The sequence below is a fragment of the Felis catus genome, chromosome D3 (genome assembly GCF_018350175.1).
Source record: "Felis catus isolate Fca126 chromosome D3, F.catus_Fca126_mat1.0, whole genome shotgun sequence".
NCBI classification, from domain to species: domain Eukaryota; kingdom Metazoa; phylum Chordata; class Mammalia; order Carnivora; family Felidae; genus Felis; species Felis catus.
In genome coordinates, this window is record NC_058379.1 from 15832175 (window position 1) to 15848474 (window position 16300).

General features: G+C 46.5%; 1 protein-coding gene and 1 long non-coding RNA gene across 3 annotated transcripts in view; one reads left to right on the forward strand and one right to left on the reverse strand.

The window, feature by feature from the left end:
• The window catches only part of LOC123381098, a 263344-nt gene that overhangs the window by 112730 nt on the left and 134314 nt on the right, over positions 1-16300 (reverse strand). The window lies entirely within an intron of this gene.
• CCDC60 (coiled-coil domain containing 60) overlaps positions 1-16300 on the forward strand; it is a 162733-nt gene that overhangs the window by 108240 nt on the left and 38193 nt on the right. For both annotated transcript variants that reach the window (XM_045041117.1, XM_003994742.6), the window contains one exon: positions 9663-9770. In XM_045041117.1, the coding sequence (XP_044897052.1) occupies positions 9663-9770 (108 nt within the window). The remainder of the gene's footprint in view (positions 1-9662; positions 9771-16300) is intronic.

Consider the following 16300-nt stretch of genomic DNA (forward strand, 5'->3'; position numbering starts at 1 on the left):
CCACCTGGTTGGGCTGAGGGATGGCAGCCGTCTCAGACTGGAAGCCCCATCTTGGGGTGTGGCGTCTGACCGTTTCTTTTAGTCCGCTCCAACCTACCTGTCAGCCTCACCTTCTGGTACCCAATGGAGCATCTTCTACTACAGATATCTGTCCGCACGTCTGATGCCAAGAGCTATACAAGAACTCTTGCTGGTCCCCAAATATGCCTCTTTCCCACTCTTTACCAGGCTTGCCCTTACCACTAGGCCTTTCCCCATGCTGTTCCTTGGGCCTTAAATACCCTTCCCCACATCTTCTTCCAACTGAAGTTCTACTTATCATTAAAGCCCAGCTTAAATGCTACCCTTTCCTGATACTTCCTGGATTTAAGCCTAACCCCCTCCAGACCTCATTTGGACTCAGGGTTCCTGTAAGGTGTTTGTGTGCTGGTTCACCTTAACCCACGTCAATATCTCTATTCTAGGCCTTCAGCTGCATCCCCAAATCCTAGCTCAGTGTCTACCCAAAACAGGTGCACAAGAAATGTTTGTTGGTTTGTTGAATACAGTAGCCCCCTCCTTCCACAAAAAAAGGTCTTTCTCTGGTTGGGAGAGGACCATCAACAGACTGGCCCATTATGAAATGTCCATTCACATTGATAACAGCAACAGTGATGATGACAGTGACAACCACAACAATAATTATGAGTGTCTACTATGTGTTTTATGCATATCTTCTCATCTAAATTTCAAAACATTCCTTACATAGGTGCTATTATTACCCCCTTTATACAGATTAGGACAAAAGTTTAGAAGTGCTCACCTAGTTCCCCCGTGACTAAGGTCATAAGTTAGAAAGCATCCTTGAGTCCCAATTTTTGAGTGACACCAAAATTCCTAGGCTGCGCCATTCTGCATGGACAGACTCCTGGGATACATAGCTTGTGCAGACTGAATGAGGCACAAATCAGGATGGAAAGGAGGTGCTGAGGCAGGCAGAAAGGAAATATGTGGTAGAAATGGACTGCCCCCGGAGCCATTGTCCTATTAGAGCAGTAGTGGTCTCAACCTTGGCTACACATTAGAATTGCCTGGGCAGTTTTTAAAATACCAGTGCCCAGGGAAAGATGGCAGAGTAGGAGGACCCTAAGCTCACCACATCTCAAGGATGCAGTGAGAGAGCACAAAATAGCAATGCCCAGGGTGCTTCCCATACCAATTATGTCAGAATCTCTGGGGGTTTTACCTGGACAAAGTATTTTTTAAAGTTACCCAAAATGGGGGTGCTGGGTGGCTCAGTTGGTTGAACGCCCGGCTTTAGCTCAGGTCATGATCTCACGGCTTGTGAGTTCAAGCCCCATGTTGGGCTCTGTGCTGACGGCTCAGAGCCTGGAGCCTGCTTCGGATTCTGTGTCTCCCTCTCTCTCGGCCCCTCCCCTGCTCGTGCTCTGTCTGTCTCTTTCTCTCTCAAAAATAAATGAACATTTAAAGTTCCCCAAGATGATTCCAACGTGGAGCCGAGGTTGAGAGCCACTGTGCTAGGGCTTCAGGGACCCAAATTGCCAGGTTGCAGGCTAAAGAGCAAACGGAATCCACAGCAGATACCCCCTCTCCTCTGCAACATGTCCCAAATTATGTTCTTTGCAGTGTTAACTCAGAGAAGTACCAATATGTGCTTCTCAAAAACAAGGGTCCTATCAGTGAAATCCTACAATGTGTGACTTTTCTGCATCTGGCTTGTTTCACTTCCCAGAATGCTAATAGTCGGGGATCTCCTTAAAGCTCAAGGTTCCAGGTGATAGATACAAACCCCGAGTGCAAGACTATGAGAGGCTGGTACATTTGTAGATACTCTTTCCTGAAAGTGCAGCCCTTGGGATTCCCAGCTTATTGTAAGAAGGGCCTTTTCTTTGATGCCTCATTTGTGCAGACCCTGGGCTATGGTTTCTCTCCTCCTTGCCCTGTGTGCTTTTTTTAAAAATTAAATTAAATTTTTTATTTTATTTTATTTTATTTTATTTTATTTTATTTTATTTTATTTTATTTTATTTATTTTATTTTACTTTACTTTACTTTACTTTACTTTACTTTACTTTACTTTACTTGAGAGGGAGAAAGAGAGTGAGCAGGGGAGAGAATCTTGGGCAGGCTCCACACTGGGCACGGAGCCCCACAGAGGGCTCCACCCCAAGACCCTGGGATCATAAACCTGAACTGTAATCAAGAGTCCTATGCTCAACCGACTGAGCCACCCAGGCATCCCCTTGCGTGCTATTTTAGAAGGAAAAGTTAACCTTTTCTAAATTGGTAAATGTCGTTAACACCAAGTTAGCACCCATGCTTGCTTACATCTCTGGCTTTCAGTTTGGCTCAAAGATTCCCACTTGGTGTCAGCTCTTTGCTTTTTTCCCTTTTTTTTTTTTTTTTTTTTTTTTTTTTTTGCTATTTTGTCCAATGTTCTTGATTATTTTTACCCTAAGGGTCGATCCAAATAAGCTAGCCTGCCATTTGTGCATTCATTTAGTAACTCACTTATCCATTCTAAAATGAGATAAAATATTTAAGATTTATCATCCCCATGCCATGCCTTTTAAGGAGTGGGCATCCCAAAGAGAAGTCTTTTTAAGGGGAGCAGGGAGTATTTAAGGGAGTATGTAGATACAGAGAAAGAGCAGAAGTGCTTCACCTAAGAGGCAGAATGGAGACATCCAGAAGACTCACCAAGACTGTGAGCAGAAGGGACCTTTTAGGGGACAGAAAAAAGGCAGCCACCACTAGGAGAGAACAGAGATGTCTATAAATTTTTTTTATGTTTATTTTTTGGAAAGAGACACAGAGCATGAACAGGGAGGGGCAGAGAGAGAGGAGACACAGATGCGAAGCAGGTTCCAGGCTCTGAGCTGTCAGCACAGAGCCCAAAGCAGGGCTCGAATCCATGTGAGATCACTACCTGAGCCGAAGTTGGACACTTAACCAACTGAGCCACCCAGGACCCTCGAGAACAGAGACATCTAATGGAGATTTTCATGAGGTTCTGCCTCATAGTGTGAGACGTAAATCCATTTCTCTGTTTCCCTCCAAGATCTTCAGTGAGGAATCAATGGCCCCTTAGTGCAAGATATTCTTGGACCTTCATCTTGGCCAATTGGAAAGTAAGTTTGGTGGTGAGAAGGCTACTTTGATCCAGGCTCCCTTCTCACTGCACAACCAATCATTATATATTGAAGACCTACTACGTGCAGGGCCTCTGGGGGCATTGAGATATGAAAAGGATTAAGGTAGGAGCACCGAAACAAAGCACCATGAGGATGCACGTGAAGGAAAAACACTCCTGCCATGTTTCCCCTTTACTGTGATGCCATGACCACACTCACAACACTTCTGACACCAGATGTGTGGGGTTTCTTCCCACACCAAGCAATTCTCCGTGACACCATCCAACCCAATTCTGATGCTATCTCCCAGGAAGTAGCATCAGATCCCCCAAGTTAAGGGCTCGGTCCCACAAGACTGTCCCCACATCGCAAGCCCCATGCTGTCACCTGTACTTCTGACTGGCTATAAATCAGGGTTCCCATGACCCCCCTCCTCGGGTGTGATCACTTCATAGAGTGGCTCACAGAACTCAGAGAAACACTGACTTACATTTACCAATTACTTATATAATAAAGGATGCAGGTGAACGGCCAGACGGAGAGGTAAATCAATAAAGAGGGTGAGGCCTGGAAGTGTCCCAAATCAAGAGCTTCTGTCCCCCTGGATTTGAGGAGTGCCACCTTCCTGTAATGCGGATGTACTCACCAAGCCAGAACTTTTGGGATTTTTATGGCCGCTTCACTACGTAGTCATGATCTATCATTAACTCAATCGCCAGCAGGATGGGGAGTGGGGCTGAAAGTTCCAGGCTTCTAAAGGCGATGGCCTGGTCTTTCTGGCGACCAGCCCTCATCCTGAAACTGTCCAGGAGCCCACCAAGAGTTGTCTCATAAGAACAAAAGACATTCCGACCACGCAGGAAATTCCAAAGGATTTAGAAGTTCTGTGTCAAGAACCAGAGTCTAAGACCAAATATTAGAACAAAATATCTTCCTAGTGCTACTGTCTCTTAGGAAGTGACAAGGATTTTAGGAGCTCTGTCCCAGAAGCCAGGGGCAGAGACCAGTAGATACGGCTTCTATTGTCTCACAATGTCCATCCCCTCCTGGTTAGGGGGTGAAAAGAGAGACTGTATAGAATCCCCAGAAGTATGATTCGTGAGCAGGATTTTTAATGCTGAATAGAAAGAGACATGGTTAGACACAGCAGTATCAGCCCACCAGAACTGCCGGTGGCCAGCATTTCTGATTAGGAAGGCCAGGGCTGAAAAAAGAAGGTGTTGATGGTGTCATCTTTTGACAAAGTCAGCAACATTATCTTCAGAGTAAAAAAAAAAAAAAAAAAAAAAGCAAGCAAGTCATGGCCTGAGCCACCCGCATCCAGCCACCCACCGGGCTACCAATGAAGGATCCTCACTGGATAGGGGCACATGATAGACAGAAGGTAACTCAACAAGTAAGGGGGTTCTTACTCTTTCCACGAGGGTTCCAAGAGTTTAGTGCAAAGTCTGCCTTCCCTGAGCCTGATGGTGCTTAGAGTCTGGTACTCCCAGTGATACTAGCCAGCTGGCAGGCTTTCCCTGACAGAGAAGGAATGAACTCATGGCTTTTTTTTTTTTTTTTGAACAAGCTGCACCCAGATGAATGGGCACAGGAACAGGCACTGGGGAAGGGGGAGAGGAGTCTATTAAAGATTCTCCTGCAGCTATTTAAATAGTTCTGTTGCCACGTCTCCCTTGTTTGGATGGGGTTTTAATCCATGGTCATAGAACACAATTCTCTCTTCTCCCATCCATGTTTCAGTGTGCGAGACATGGTTTATTTAAAGTTTAATAAGTTTAAATATGCATGAGATCATCCTTCTCACAGACATCGGTCTCGCTGTGTCTTATCTGGTGGATTCTATGAGCTGCACAAGTCTGGTTATTAAAATAAAACTGGAGGCCATGACTGCAGTGTAGCCATCAAATGCAGGTGGGGAAGCAGGGGTTATAAAATAGCACTGGGATTCTCCATACCAGTACAGGGTAGTGGTTAAGAGCACAGGACTCCCTCATACGACTATTTAACTTTGGGTAAGTCACCGTACCTCTCTGAGCCTCCTTCACCCTTACGAATGGTACCAAACTCCCAGGCTGGTTATTCAGGACTGAATGAAACTGCTTAGAACAGAGCCTGGTAAAGGAGACTCCCTCAGTAACTGCTAGCTATTACTATGCAATAAGGTGACTTTGATCTCTGTGGGCCTCAATTACCTAAAATCCTCAGATTTATGGCTAAAAATCTTAATTTCCAGGCAGGCTAGAAAGCATCTCTCATCTAAGAGCCAGGTGCTATAAATATAATTCCAATCACAGGAGTATCAAAAAGACAAGTGTTCGTTTAAAATACTTTTTTAACGAGGTATTTGATCTTGGGCATTATAAAAGCAGGACAGATTATTCCCCCCTCCCCTCCCTGGATCCAAGACCATAGGATCAGTTCTTTCAGACAAAAGTTTTAAGTCTGACAAAGTAGGCAAAGGGAAAAAGGAAATCAAGCACGTCCCCAAAGATTTCTGCCTGCTAGCAGTCTTTCCCACTGTGCTCAATGACCTCGTTTTTCAGTTGCAAATTCAGCTGAAAAGGTGAAAAAAACAACGGGTAGAATTTGTCTTGTTATTGTGGTTGAGAGGCGACAGAAAACCAGAGATTAAGGACTGTAACAGTTGGGTTAATTTCTATGTAATCTAAACCACTGGGGGACATGACTGAGCCAGTAAAACTGGGCAAGCCGATGTATTTGTGGTTTCCTCAGCTCTAGGGCTGAATCAAGAGCTCATGCAAGTGGAAATCAGGGGACCTGGATTCCATTCCTATTTTTTTAGTTAACTCTGTGACCCCAGGATTGTCCTCGAATTCTCAGGAATAAGTAAATTCCTAACATGTGTCCCCACTCCACCTCCTCTGCCCCCTTCCGCCTCATTCCCCCACCCACCATACACACTAAACCAGAGGGATTTTTTCAAGACATAAATTGCTCTCAGCTTAAAACCCTTGGATGGCTGCCATTCCTCACAGGATAAAGATCAAAGTCTGGGCAGGGGGCTACAAGACTCTGGATGGGCCAGTCCTGTCTTTCTCCCTCAGCCACAGCCACACATACTCCCCTACCTTCCCCTCATGATATGCCCCCCAGAGGAGGGCTTTCCCCCATCCCATTCGCCTACCTAATTCCCATTCAACCTTCTGATTGTTTACTTTTGTTCCAGTTACTGCTGCTGTGAACAACCATTCCCAAACTTAACAACTCAAGACAACAGGGGTGCCTGGATGGCTCAGTGGGTTAAGCCTTTGACTCTTTTTTTTTTTAATTTGATTTATAAATAAGTAACTTTTTATTACTTATTTATTTATATATTTATTTTTAGTAAATTTAACCACAACATGGGGCTCGAACTCGTGACCCTGCGATCAAGAGTCACATGTTCTTTTTCTTCTAATTTTTTTTCCTTTTTTTTTTTTTTTTTAATATATGAAATTTATTGTCAAATTGATTTCAGCTCAGGTCTTGATCTCATGGTCTGTGAGTCTGAGCCTCATGTCGGGCTTGTGCTGACGCTCAGAGCCTGCTCAGGATTCTTTCTCTCCCTCTCTCTCTGCCCTTCCCTGCTTGCACACTCCTTCTCTCTTTCTCTCTCTCTTTCAAAATAAGTAAAAACATTTTAAAAAATTAAAAAAAGAAAAGAACTCAAGACAACAAACACTTATTTTGCTGACAAATCTGCTGCTTGATCTGGGCAAGTGGGGGAAGGACTATCTCTACCATGACTAACCGCGGCAGCTTGGAGGGTCCATGTCCAACATGGCGCATCCACATGGGCCACAACTTAGAGCTGGCTGTCAGCTGTGCTCAGCCGGGGTTGAGACCCAGCAGCCATGGCTCCTCTCCCTATGAATCTCTTCATAGGCTGTCAGCTTCCTCACAGCGTGGCCATGGCTGGGTGCTAACAGTGAGCATCCTGAGACATGAGAAAGAAAAGCTGTGGTTCCTAGAGCCTGAGCCCAGAAATGGCATCACACCCATTTCTTTTTGACATGTTCTGTTAGCTCAACCACTCACAAAACCAAGATTCCAGGGGAAGGATACGTACGGCCATCTCTGCCTTGGAAGAGAGTCAAAGAACTTGGGGTATGTGGTTCTAAATGGCCACAACTTCCTCCAACGAGTATTCCCTGGCTCCGTTTCAGCCCAACTCCCTATTTTGTGCTGTCAAAGAACCATATACTCTTCCTACTCAGCCTTATCACAACTGCGTGTTTGGTCAAGCCCATTTCTGTCCCTAGACTCTAAGCTTCAGAGGGGAGAGGCTGGGTCCGTCTCATTCATTGCTGTGTCCACAAGCCTCCAGCAAAGGGATGTTCAATAAATCCGGGTAGAAGTGAATAAACCAGGGAACCCGTCAATGATTCAATCAATGGAGGGACTTAGACTGAGGCTCAGAAACTGAAAGGCCCTAAGGGAACTTGCACGTCCTGGGAAGCAATAAGGCAGACAAGGAGCAAGAAGCAGGCAACCCACTGAGAAGCCCACACTGAGGGTAAAGCAGGCAGCAACCTTGATCTTGGGTGCCACCTGACTCTTGCCAGCCAGAACAGGGACCCAGAGTGGCAACAACCTGCAAGTTTTCAGAGCCAAAACGTTTCCATTTTAATGTGAAATTTCCCAATGTTAAAACACAATTGATTCAGACACACACACACACACACACACACACACACACACACACACACACACACAGAGGCTTGTTAAAATGTGTCTATTGGCTAGATTTGGTCACAGGCAAAAAGAAATAAAAACCTATGACTCAGCCTTGCTAGAAAAAAAAAAGTATTTCACATAAATGAAATAATTTGCTCTATGATGGTGGAGAAAAAAAAATCTAATATGGTATTAAATGTAATTTAATGTTTCCTTTTGAAAGAGCCTTTTTCAGGTAAATGTCCAGTGGTTTCAAAGATGAACTGCCTGTCTGGGCTATTTCTCCCTTCTCTAAGCAAGCCCCCTCCTCCCCTATCCCCAGATGGTGTCTGGCTTGGGAGGAAGCTTCCATGTTCTCTGTGGGGGCAGAGCATGAGGCTCTGGTTTCCCATAGCAGCCAGCCTGGTGGCCGCAGAGGTGTGCCTGGTTGTGGCTCATCTTTAGGGGCACACTTGTGCCCGCTTCTAAAGTTTGAGATCCCCCACACTTCATGGCTGGTTCAACCAACCAATTAGTCAGCAGTCTGTAGAGCTGGATGAAGCCTCTTTAAGGAAAGGACCAGAAACAGGAAACACTAACTCCAGGCAGTTCCTTGGCTGTGTCCCATGCCTTCATTTCCACTTCTCATCATCCCCATGGCCAGGCTGAAGTCACCTTCCTCTCTCAGGCTGGAATTATGCAATACCCCTAACTGGTCTCCTTGCCTCTGGCCTTGCCCTCCACCCGCCCCCCTCCACAGATCACTCTCAAAATAGCAGCCAGAAGGATCCTTTCTGAACGCAAGTCAGACACATCTTCTCTTGGCTCAAAATTCTTTACTCTCCTTCTCATTTAGAGAAAAGGCCCAAGTCCCCTGCAAGACTAGCTGCAAGGCCCCTATTCTCTCCCCCCCTCCTCCCCTTCCCTTCCCTGCCGTCTCTGAAACACAATCCCACCGCAGGACATTTGTACCTGCTGTTTCTTCTGTCTAAAATGTGCTGCCCCAAGACATCATTGAATGGCTCACTCCCTTATGCTCTGCAGATATCAAATGTCAAACCTTCCCTCATCACCCTATTTAAAATTGTAATTCCCAGCCCTTCTGAACCCTCTTCTCTGTTTTTTATCCCTCACAGCACGTCTCACTGTTTAGCCCCACAGGGGAGGGAGGGTTAGCAAGCTCTAGCCCAGCGGCCACATCCAGCCCTAAGGCAGGTTTTATAGATAAAGTTTTATTGGAACACTGCCATCTGCATACTGTTTACATATGTCAATGGCTGCTTTCATTCTACTAAGTAGTTGTGACACAGACCACATGTCTGACAAAGTCATAAATATTTGGCCCTATTTAAGAAAACATGTCCCAGGGCGCCTGGGTGGCTCGGTCGGTGAAGCGTCCAACTTCAGCTCAGGTCATGATCTCATGGTTCGTGGGTTCGAGTTCCGTATCGGGCTCTGTGCTGACGGCTCGGAGCCTGGAGCCTGCTTCGGATTCTGTGTCTCCCTCTCTCTCTGCCCCTCCCCCACTCATGCTCTGTCTCCCTCTGTCTCAAAAATAAATAAACATTAAAAAAATTTTTTTTCAAAAAAAAGAAGAAAACATGTCCCACCCCTGATCTATATTAATATACCATACCCTTTCCCTACTTATCTTGTTTATTCTCTTTGCTCCTCCACCAGAATATGCGCTCCACAAGAGCAGGGGTTTTCCCATGATCTGTTCACGGGCTGCTTCTAGAAGCCTCATCTCTCGAGCCGGCCCATAGTAGGTGCCCGATCATATCTGCCAAATAACCGCTGGCAAGAGAAGGAGGTGTTTAAAACGTCTGCTCACTGCTCACTCTGTTTCTCTTTCCGCTTCTCCTTCAGCACATACGACCAAGCCAAGGTTAGGAAGATGGGCGCTGGAGTCGTACTTCGCCCATTCACCCCCGTGCACAGCTGCATCATCTCGTCCTCGCTACCCGAGGCTCACGTGTAAGTAGTCCCTCCTCTGGCTCATCTGCCTTGCTTGCTTTTCAGTTCAAGCCAACGGCTCAAAGAGCCAACAACGCATCGGAGGCTGCTGAGCTCGTCCTTTGTCCTCCTGAAAGGGACATAGAGCCTGGAGCCAGCGACGCTATCTGACGCGAAGAAATAACAGAAAGCAGACGTGTTGCTTTAGAGCTAAGTGGCAAATCCGCTGGGACTGAGCCATTCCATTCCTCACCGAGCCAGGCGCTCTAATGTCAAATAGTTTGCAAAGCCTGATAAAATCTGTCTGTAGCTCTCAATGAGCGCGTGCAACAACATCTCAGCCCGGGCTCAGGGGACGCGTTTCCCCCAAAACTCAAGGAGCTATTTCCCAGAGAAGCACCTGTTGTCTCCTGACCCGAGGCATGAAGTCATGATTGCATGGTATAACAGGGGCTCATCAACCCTCCAAAGAACACCGTGGCTTCCTAAAACCTCGGCATCTTCTTCCCCTTGTGTTAATTCCAAAGAATTACAAACCCATGTTTTTCTCTTTTGTTAGTTAGCACTTTTCAACCGGAAGATTTGGGGCACAAAGACAGAAGCTTTTGATTCCAGGGCAGGGTTTCTCAACCTTGGCACTACTGACCTTTGAGGACGAATAATTCTTTGTAGTGAAGGACTGACCTGTGCATTGCAAGGCATCTGGGAGCATCCCTGGCCTCTATCCACTCGATACCAGTAGCGCCCCACCCTGGAGTTGTGACAACCAAAAATGTCTCTAGGCGTTAACAAATGTCCCCTGGGGGCAAAATCATGTCTACCCTCTTCACCACTCCCCCACATTAAGACCCACTGCTTCAGGGCAATGAAAATGGTGCAATGGATTGCAGACTCCTCTGTCTGCTTATCTGTCAAATATTTATTAAGTCCCTACCGTGTGCATAGTGATCACGGCATTACCAACTGCTCTGCAGGCAGATCTCAGTTCTCTCAGCGGCCCTATTGTGCAGGTGTATTACTATCCCCTCTCTGCAGATGACAAAGCAGCCGAGAGGTGTGCTCCTCTGCCCAAGGTCACAGAGCTCAGCATGTCACTGGGCTGGACTTTTAAGCCACGTCTGTCTGACTTCACAGCCCAAACACGCATTACCATGCACTACACAGAAAGTGTATCTCAAAGCCTTGCCTTTGGGAAGCTCATGGTATGTTTGGAGAGCCAGGTCTCGTACTCGAAGAATAAAACAACGCAAGAGAGAAATCATACCATGAGATGGCAGGAAAAAAATAAAATCATTAATAAGAGCACTTAGTTTATGGGTGGAAGATGCCACCATCACCACCCACCACCACCACCATCATCATCATCACCATCACCACCATCATCATCTCTCCCCAATATTCCAGCTTTTGATGAGCCCACTCTCAACTTTCCTCCGACTTCCCTTTGATTGATATTATGACTGGATTCTTGATAGACTTATTTGTTCAAGCACATTCCAACTGGAAACCTAAACTTGTGTTCTTAAAACATCTCCTTGCAGGAATAGGCTTTGTAATTTCTCATCGCATCCCTTGGAAACGTGCTTCTGCCCATCTGTCCCATGGACAAACCTTCTGAAACAGAATGGTGTAGATCAGTGGTTCTAAAGATTTCATTTGCCTGTGAATCCTCTGGGGATGGCGGTGCAGGTGATGTCTGGAAAATACCTATTTCTGGGGGCTCAGTCGGTTAAGCATCTGACTCTTGATTTCGGCTCAGGTCATCATCTCACGGTTTTTGAGCTCAAGCCCTACATTGGGCTCTGTGCCGATAGTGTGGAGACTACTTGGGGATTCTCTCTCTCTTTGCTCTCCCTCTCTCAAATAAGTAAACTTAAAAAAAATTTTTTTTAAAGAAAATGGATATTTCTGGGCCCCACCCTCAATTCATTTGGTCTGAACAAACTGAGGCTTATATCAACCTTGGAAGTAACTGGAGAGTTTCTTAATCATCTCCTTTCAATGCCAGATAAGGAAACTGAAGCCCAGAGAAGGGCAGAACCTGCCAAAATTCTTACAACAGGAATTCTGACCTCCTCACTCCTAAATCAGATCTTTATACCAAGTTCATTAGGCCAGGATGATGAATATTATTATCATCACAGTACTTACTGTCGGCTTCTATTAAACTCTTTACCAGGGATCAGCAGACTTTGTCCTAAAGGGACAGACACTAACATTTTAGACTTTTCAGACCAGACGGTCTCTCTCGCAACGACTTAACTTTGCCATTGCAGCTTTCATGCAAAGCTGTGGCTGTGTTCCAATAAAGTTTTATTTGCAAAGAGACAGTAGCCCTACTGGCCACAGTTTGCTAATGCTGTCCTCTTCTTCTCCTTGGCTGTTAAAGGGCTCTGGCTGCATTTGATGACTGTATCAGTAATTCATTGCTGTATTACTGAACACCTCAAAATGGAGTTGCTTAAAACAGTAACCATTTTTTCGTTGCTCACAGTCTACAGGTCATTTGGGTGGTTCTGCTGGTCCAGGTTGGCTTGGTTGATCCTGGCCAGGTTTGTGCATGCGTGTGCCCAGATGAAGGGTGAGCAGGAGGGCGGCCATCTAGGGTGGCCTCACGCGCAGGTCTGTGGTTGACTAGTTGCCAAGGTGACAAGAGTGACTGGGCCACATGTCTCTCATCATGCAGCAGGCTAGCCTAGGCCGTCGGGAAGGGTTCCAAAAACAGGAGCCTGAGCACCAAAGTCTCTTGAGGCTTAGGCTCAGAATGGATACAATGACACATCCACAACATTCTAACGGCCATAGCATCAAGGACACAAGGACTGGGGGAAAGATTCCACCTCTCGATGGGGAAGATGCAAAGTCATGCCGGAAAGTGGGTAGATGCAGAGAGGGGCTTTTTTGTAATCAGTGTACCCAAAGGCATCAGGGCACGGCGTGCCTGATCAGTTCTCAAATCCTCAGTTGTCACATCAGCCAATGTGGATCAGAGCCGGCTAAGTCCCTTCCACCCAAAGTAGCTGATCCCAAAGCTGGCTGAATATTCTGAATTGGCTGTATGGGGATCAATTCAATCATGTCAAGGGAGACTTGATCTTTATGTATAAAAAGGTGGGGGGAATGGTCTCTAGGAATGAGAAAGAGCACCTCCTTTCCTCTCTGGGATGATGGGCTGCCCCTCACAGCCTTCCGTAAGCAACTGTTCAGCAAGAGCAGTGCCTGTCACCTGTCCAGGTTTGTCCTTGGCAGTCAGCATGGGGTGCTTGAAATGGCTTTGTAGACATATTCTGATTTCTCTTAGGAAAAGCACCAAATGTTGTTCTCTTCTCAGGCACGTTTTCACCCACTCGTATTCTGGTAGAACTGCTTCGATAGAGTGGGCTATCTGAGTGTGCTCATCTGGAGTTCTGAACGCAGGGATTTTAGAAGCAGGCTTTGTGCTCCCCTGTCCAGTGTTTTTGTCTATTGTGTCCTGCATTTAAGAAAAAAAATGGCCTCTCTTTTAAGTCGATAAAATCCAAGATAGTGTGCTATGACCTGACACACAGTCATTATGAGGAAGTACTGACTTGTTATCAAATATGTTTCTGGGGATCCTTTTTCTTTCTGTTTCTTCTTTCCAGTTGATTTTACCACATGTTAGATGAACAATCATCAGGTTTGAGGCACTTTTTTTTTCATTAAGACTTTATTATACACACACACACACACACACACACACACACACACATATAATATATATATTTAGAGCAGTCTTAGGTTCAGAGAAAAAGTGAGAAGATACAGAGATCCCCACTAATGCCTCCCCAATCCGTGCTCAGCTTCCCCCATTAATCAACATCCCTCACCAGAGGGGTACAGTTGTTACAGCCTATGAACCTACTTGGACATCATCCTCAACAAAGTCCTCAGTTTACATTAGGGTTCCCTCCGTGTTGCACATTCTGTTGGTTTGGACAGTTGATGTGTAATGAATGATATGTATACACCACTGTAGTGTCACACAGAGTATTCTCACTGCCCTAAAAATCCTCTGTGCTCCGCGTGACCCTTAGCAACTGCTGACCTTTTCACGGTCTCCATAGTTTTGCCTTTCCAAGAACGTCATACAGTTGGAATCACAGACTATGTAGCCTTTTCAGATGGGCTTCTTTCACTTAGTGATATGCATTTGAGGTCTCTTCATGTCTTTTCGTGGCTGGATGGCTCATTTCTTTTTAGCGCTGAATATTCTACTGTCCGGATGTATGTACCACAGATTATGTATCCCTCCACCTGCTAAAGGGCATCTTGGTTCTTTCCAAGTTTTGGCAATTGAATAAAACTGCTCTATATAAATACCTTGTGCAGGTTTTTGAGAGGCACATTTTGTAAATACAGAATAAGGTCCAGACCCATTGGATGAAACCCTTATCCTGGTGAAAAGGGAGGGCTCTCCCCGGTAACAAGAGACAGCACGAATATCATGGATGAGGCACAGATTCAGAAGCCAGACTGCCTGGGTGAAGATTCAAACTCTGCCATTGACTGGCTGTTTTGAATTTGGACAAGTTATATGGCCTCAGTTTCCTTATCTGCCGAATAAGGATACTAATAGTACCTTCCTCACACGGTTGTTATAAGGATGACCTTAGTCAACAGCAGTAACCTGCAGCGGACAAGACTCTGTGGCTTGTAGGCTCGGGGGCTAGAGAGACAAGTAAACAGGTAGTTAGAGCAAGGACTGGGAATGTAGGGGCAAAAAGATATGCTATAGAGATGGGATGCTTTAGGATGCTTGGAGACAGGCTAACCCAGACCTAGAGAAATCAAGGAAGGCTTCCAGATGGAGGTGACAGAGAAGGAGGAGGAAGAGGAAGATATATCAGAGCAGAGAACAGTCCCCGCCACCTCTCCTCACCCTCACTCTAGCAATTCCTGCCATTTTATAGATGAGGAAAGTGAGGCCCAGGAAAGTTAAGTAATTTAACCGAGAGCACATAGCTGGTAGGTGGCAAAGCTGGGATTTTAACTCAGGCAGCACCAAGTGAGAGAGGGGTAAGCCTGAGCAGTGGAGCAGAATTCCACCAAGCTGCAGATGACAGAAGAGGGGAGACTCAAGGCCAGCGAGGTGGATAGGGGTCTCACAGATGACGGTGCGTTAGTTTGCCAGGGCCACCAAAACAAAATGCTACAGACCGGGCAGCTTCAGCAGTAGAAATTTATTTTCTCATCATTCCAGAGGTCAGAAGTCCAAGATCAAGGTGTTAGCAGAGGGTCAGTTTCTTCGGAGGCCTCCCTGCATCCTCACATGGTTTATCCTTCAAGCATGTGTGTCACTGGTGTCTCTCTGTGCGTCCAAATTTCCTCTTCTTATAGGAACACCATGGATTAGGCCCCACCCTAATTTAGGGCCCCATTCTAACATAATCACCACTTCAAAAGCCTTATCTCCAAATATGGTCATTCTGAGGTCCTGGGGGGTTGGGACTTCAATATGTGAATTTTGAGGGAGACACAATTCAGCCCAACACAGAGAGTGTAGGGAGTTTGCAGATTTTAAGCAAGGGAGGGAGGCATAGGGTCGGGTTCGTACCTGTTCTTGTCACTAGCAGAAATGAGTCTGATGCTCACATGTCCCACATCCCCCACCTATGACCAGGCAGGGCCCCACCTGGCCAATTAACTCCCTTTGCTCATCCCTTCCTCCCAGTCCCCGCCCCACACAACCCAAAGCCCAGGCTGGCAGGGGCTCTCTATGGTGAACAGAGGAGGAGGCATCTCCCTGGGCTTTCCACAAGTTTCTGGGTTATGGTGAGGGTGACGTGAGGTGCCAGGCACATGGCACAGCTAACTGCTGTTCTTGGCAAAATGCTGGAAGTGGCCCAGTGCTCAGAGCTGCCAAAAGGCACCTGTAGGGACCAAGATGGTGCTAAGGGGGGAAAACAGACAAGAACCGGAAGGCCTACGGGTCTGCAGGACCTTTCAATTAGAAACGAGAGAACAGCAGATGTTAGTAAATAAGGTAAGGAAACAAAGAAAGCGGGGAGGAAGGGCTCCAGAGAAGAAGAAAGGATAGCTGCTGACCACGGTCTTCTAAGACCTGGTGGGCATGGCCACCCTGGAGGGAGTGAAGGGTGAGGTAGTGGGGGATGTTTCCCTTCAAGCTGAGAGAAACGGACGTTTCTCAAGGGATTCACCGGGACAGCCATGGGTCAGCTCTGTACTTGGGCCCTACCTTCTGCACTGGTGCCTTCCTGGAAGCAGAGAGGGTGGATCCCTCCTTGCCACTCTGCACATCAGGCCCGGGAACCCTGGGGATTATTGATCAAGATCAACCTCAGAGAAGAGCAATTACACAGGTTCATAATGGAGGCATCTCACCCATTAGCGTAAGAGGATAGATGATGCAGGGAGGTGGTGGCTGGTTGGGACTCCACCTTGTTTCCAGGAACAAATGCAGGCAGCAGGTTAACCCCCTCCTGACCTCACTCCCAGGGCGACCACCACTTTGGCTCGGGCAGCACTTTGGACAGAGCTGGGGCCCACAGAAGCACAGTCTCTGAGGTTAA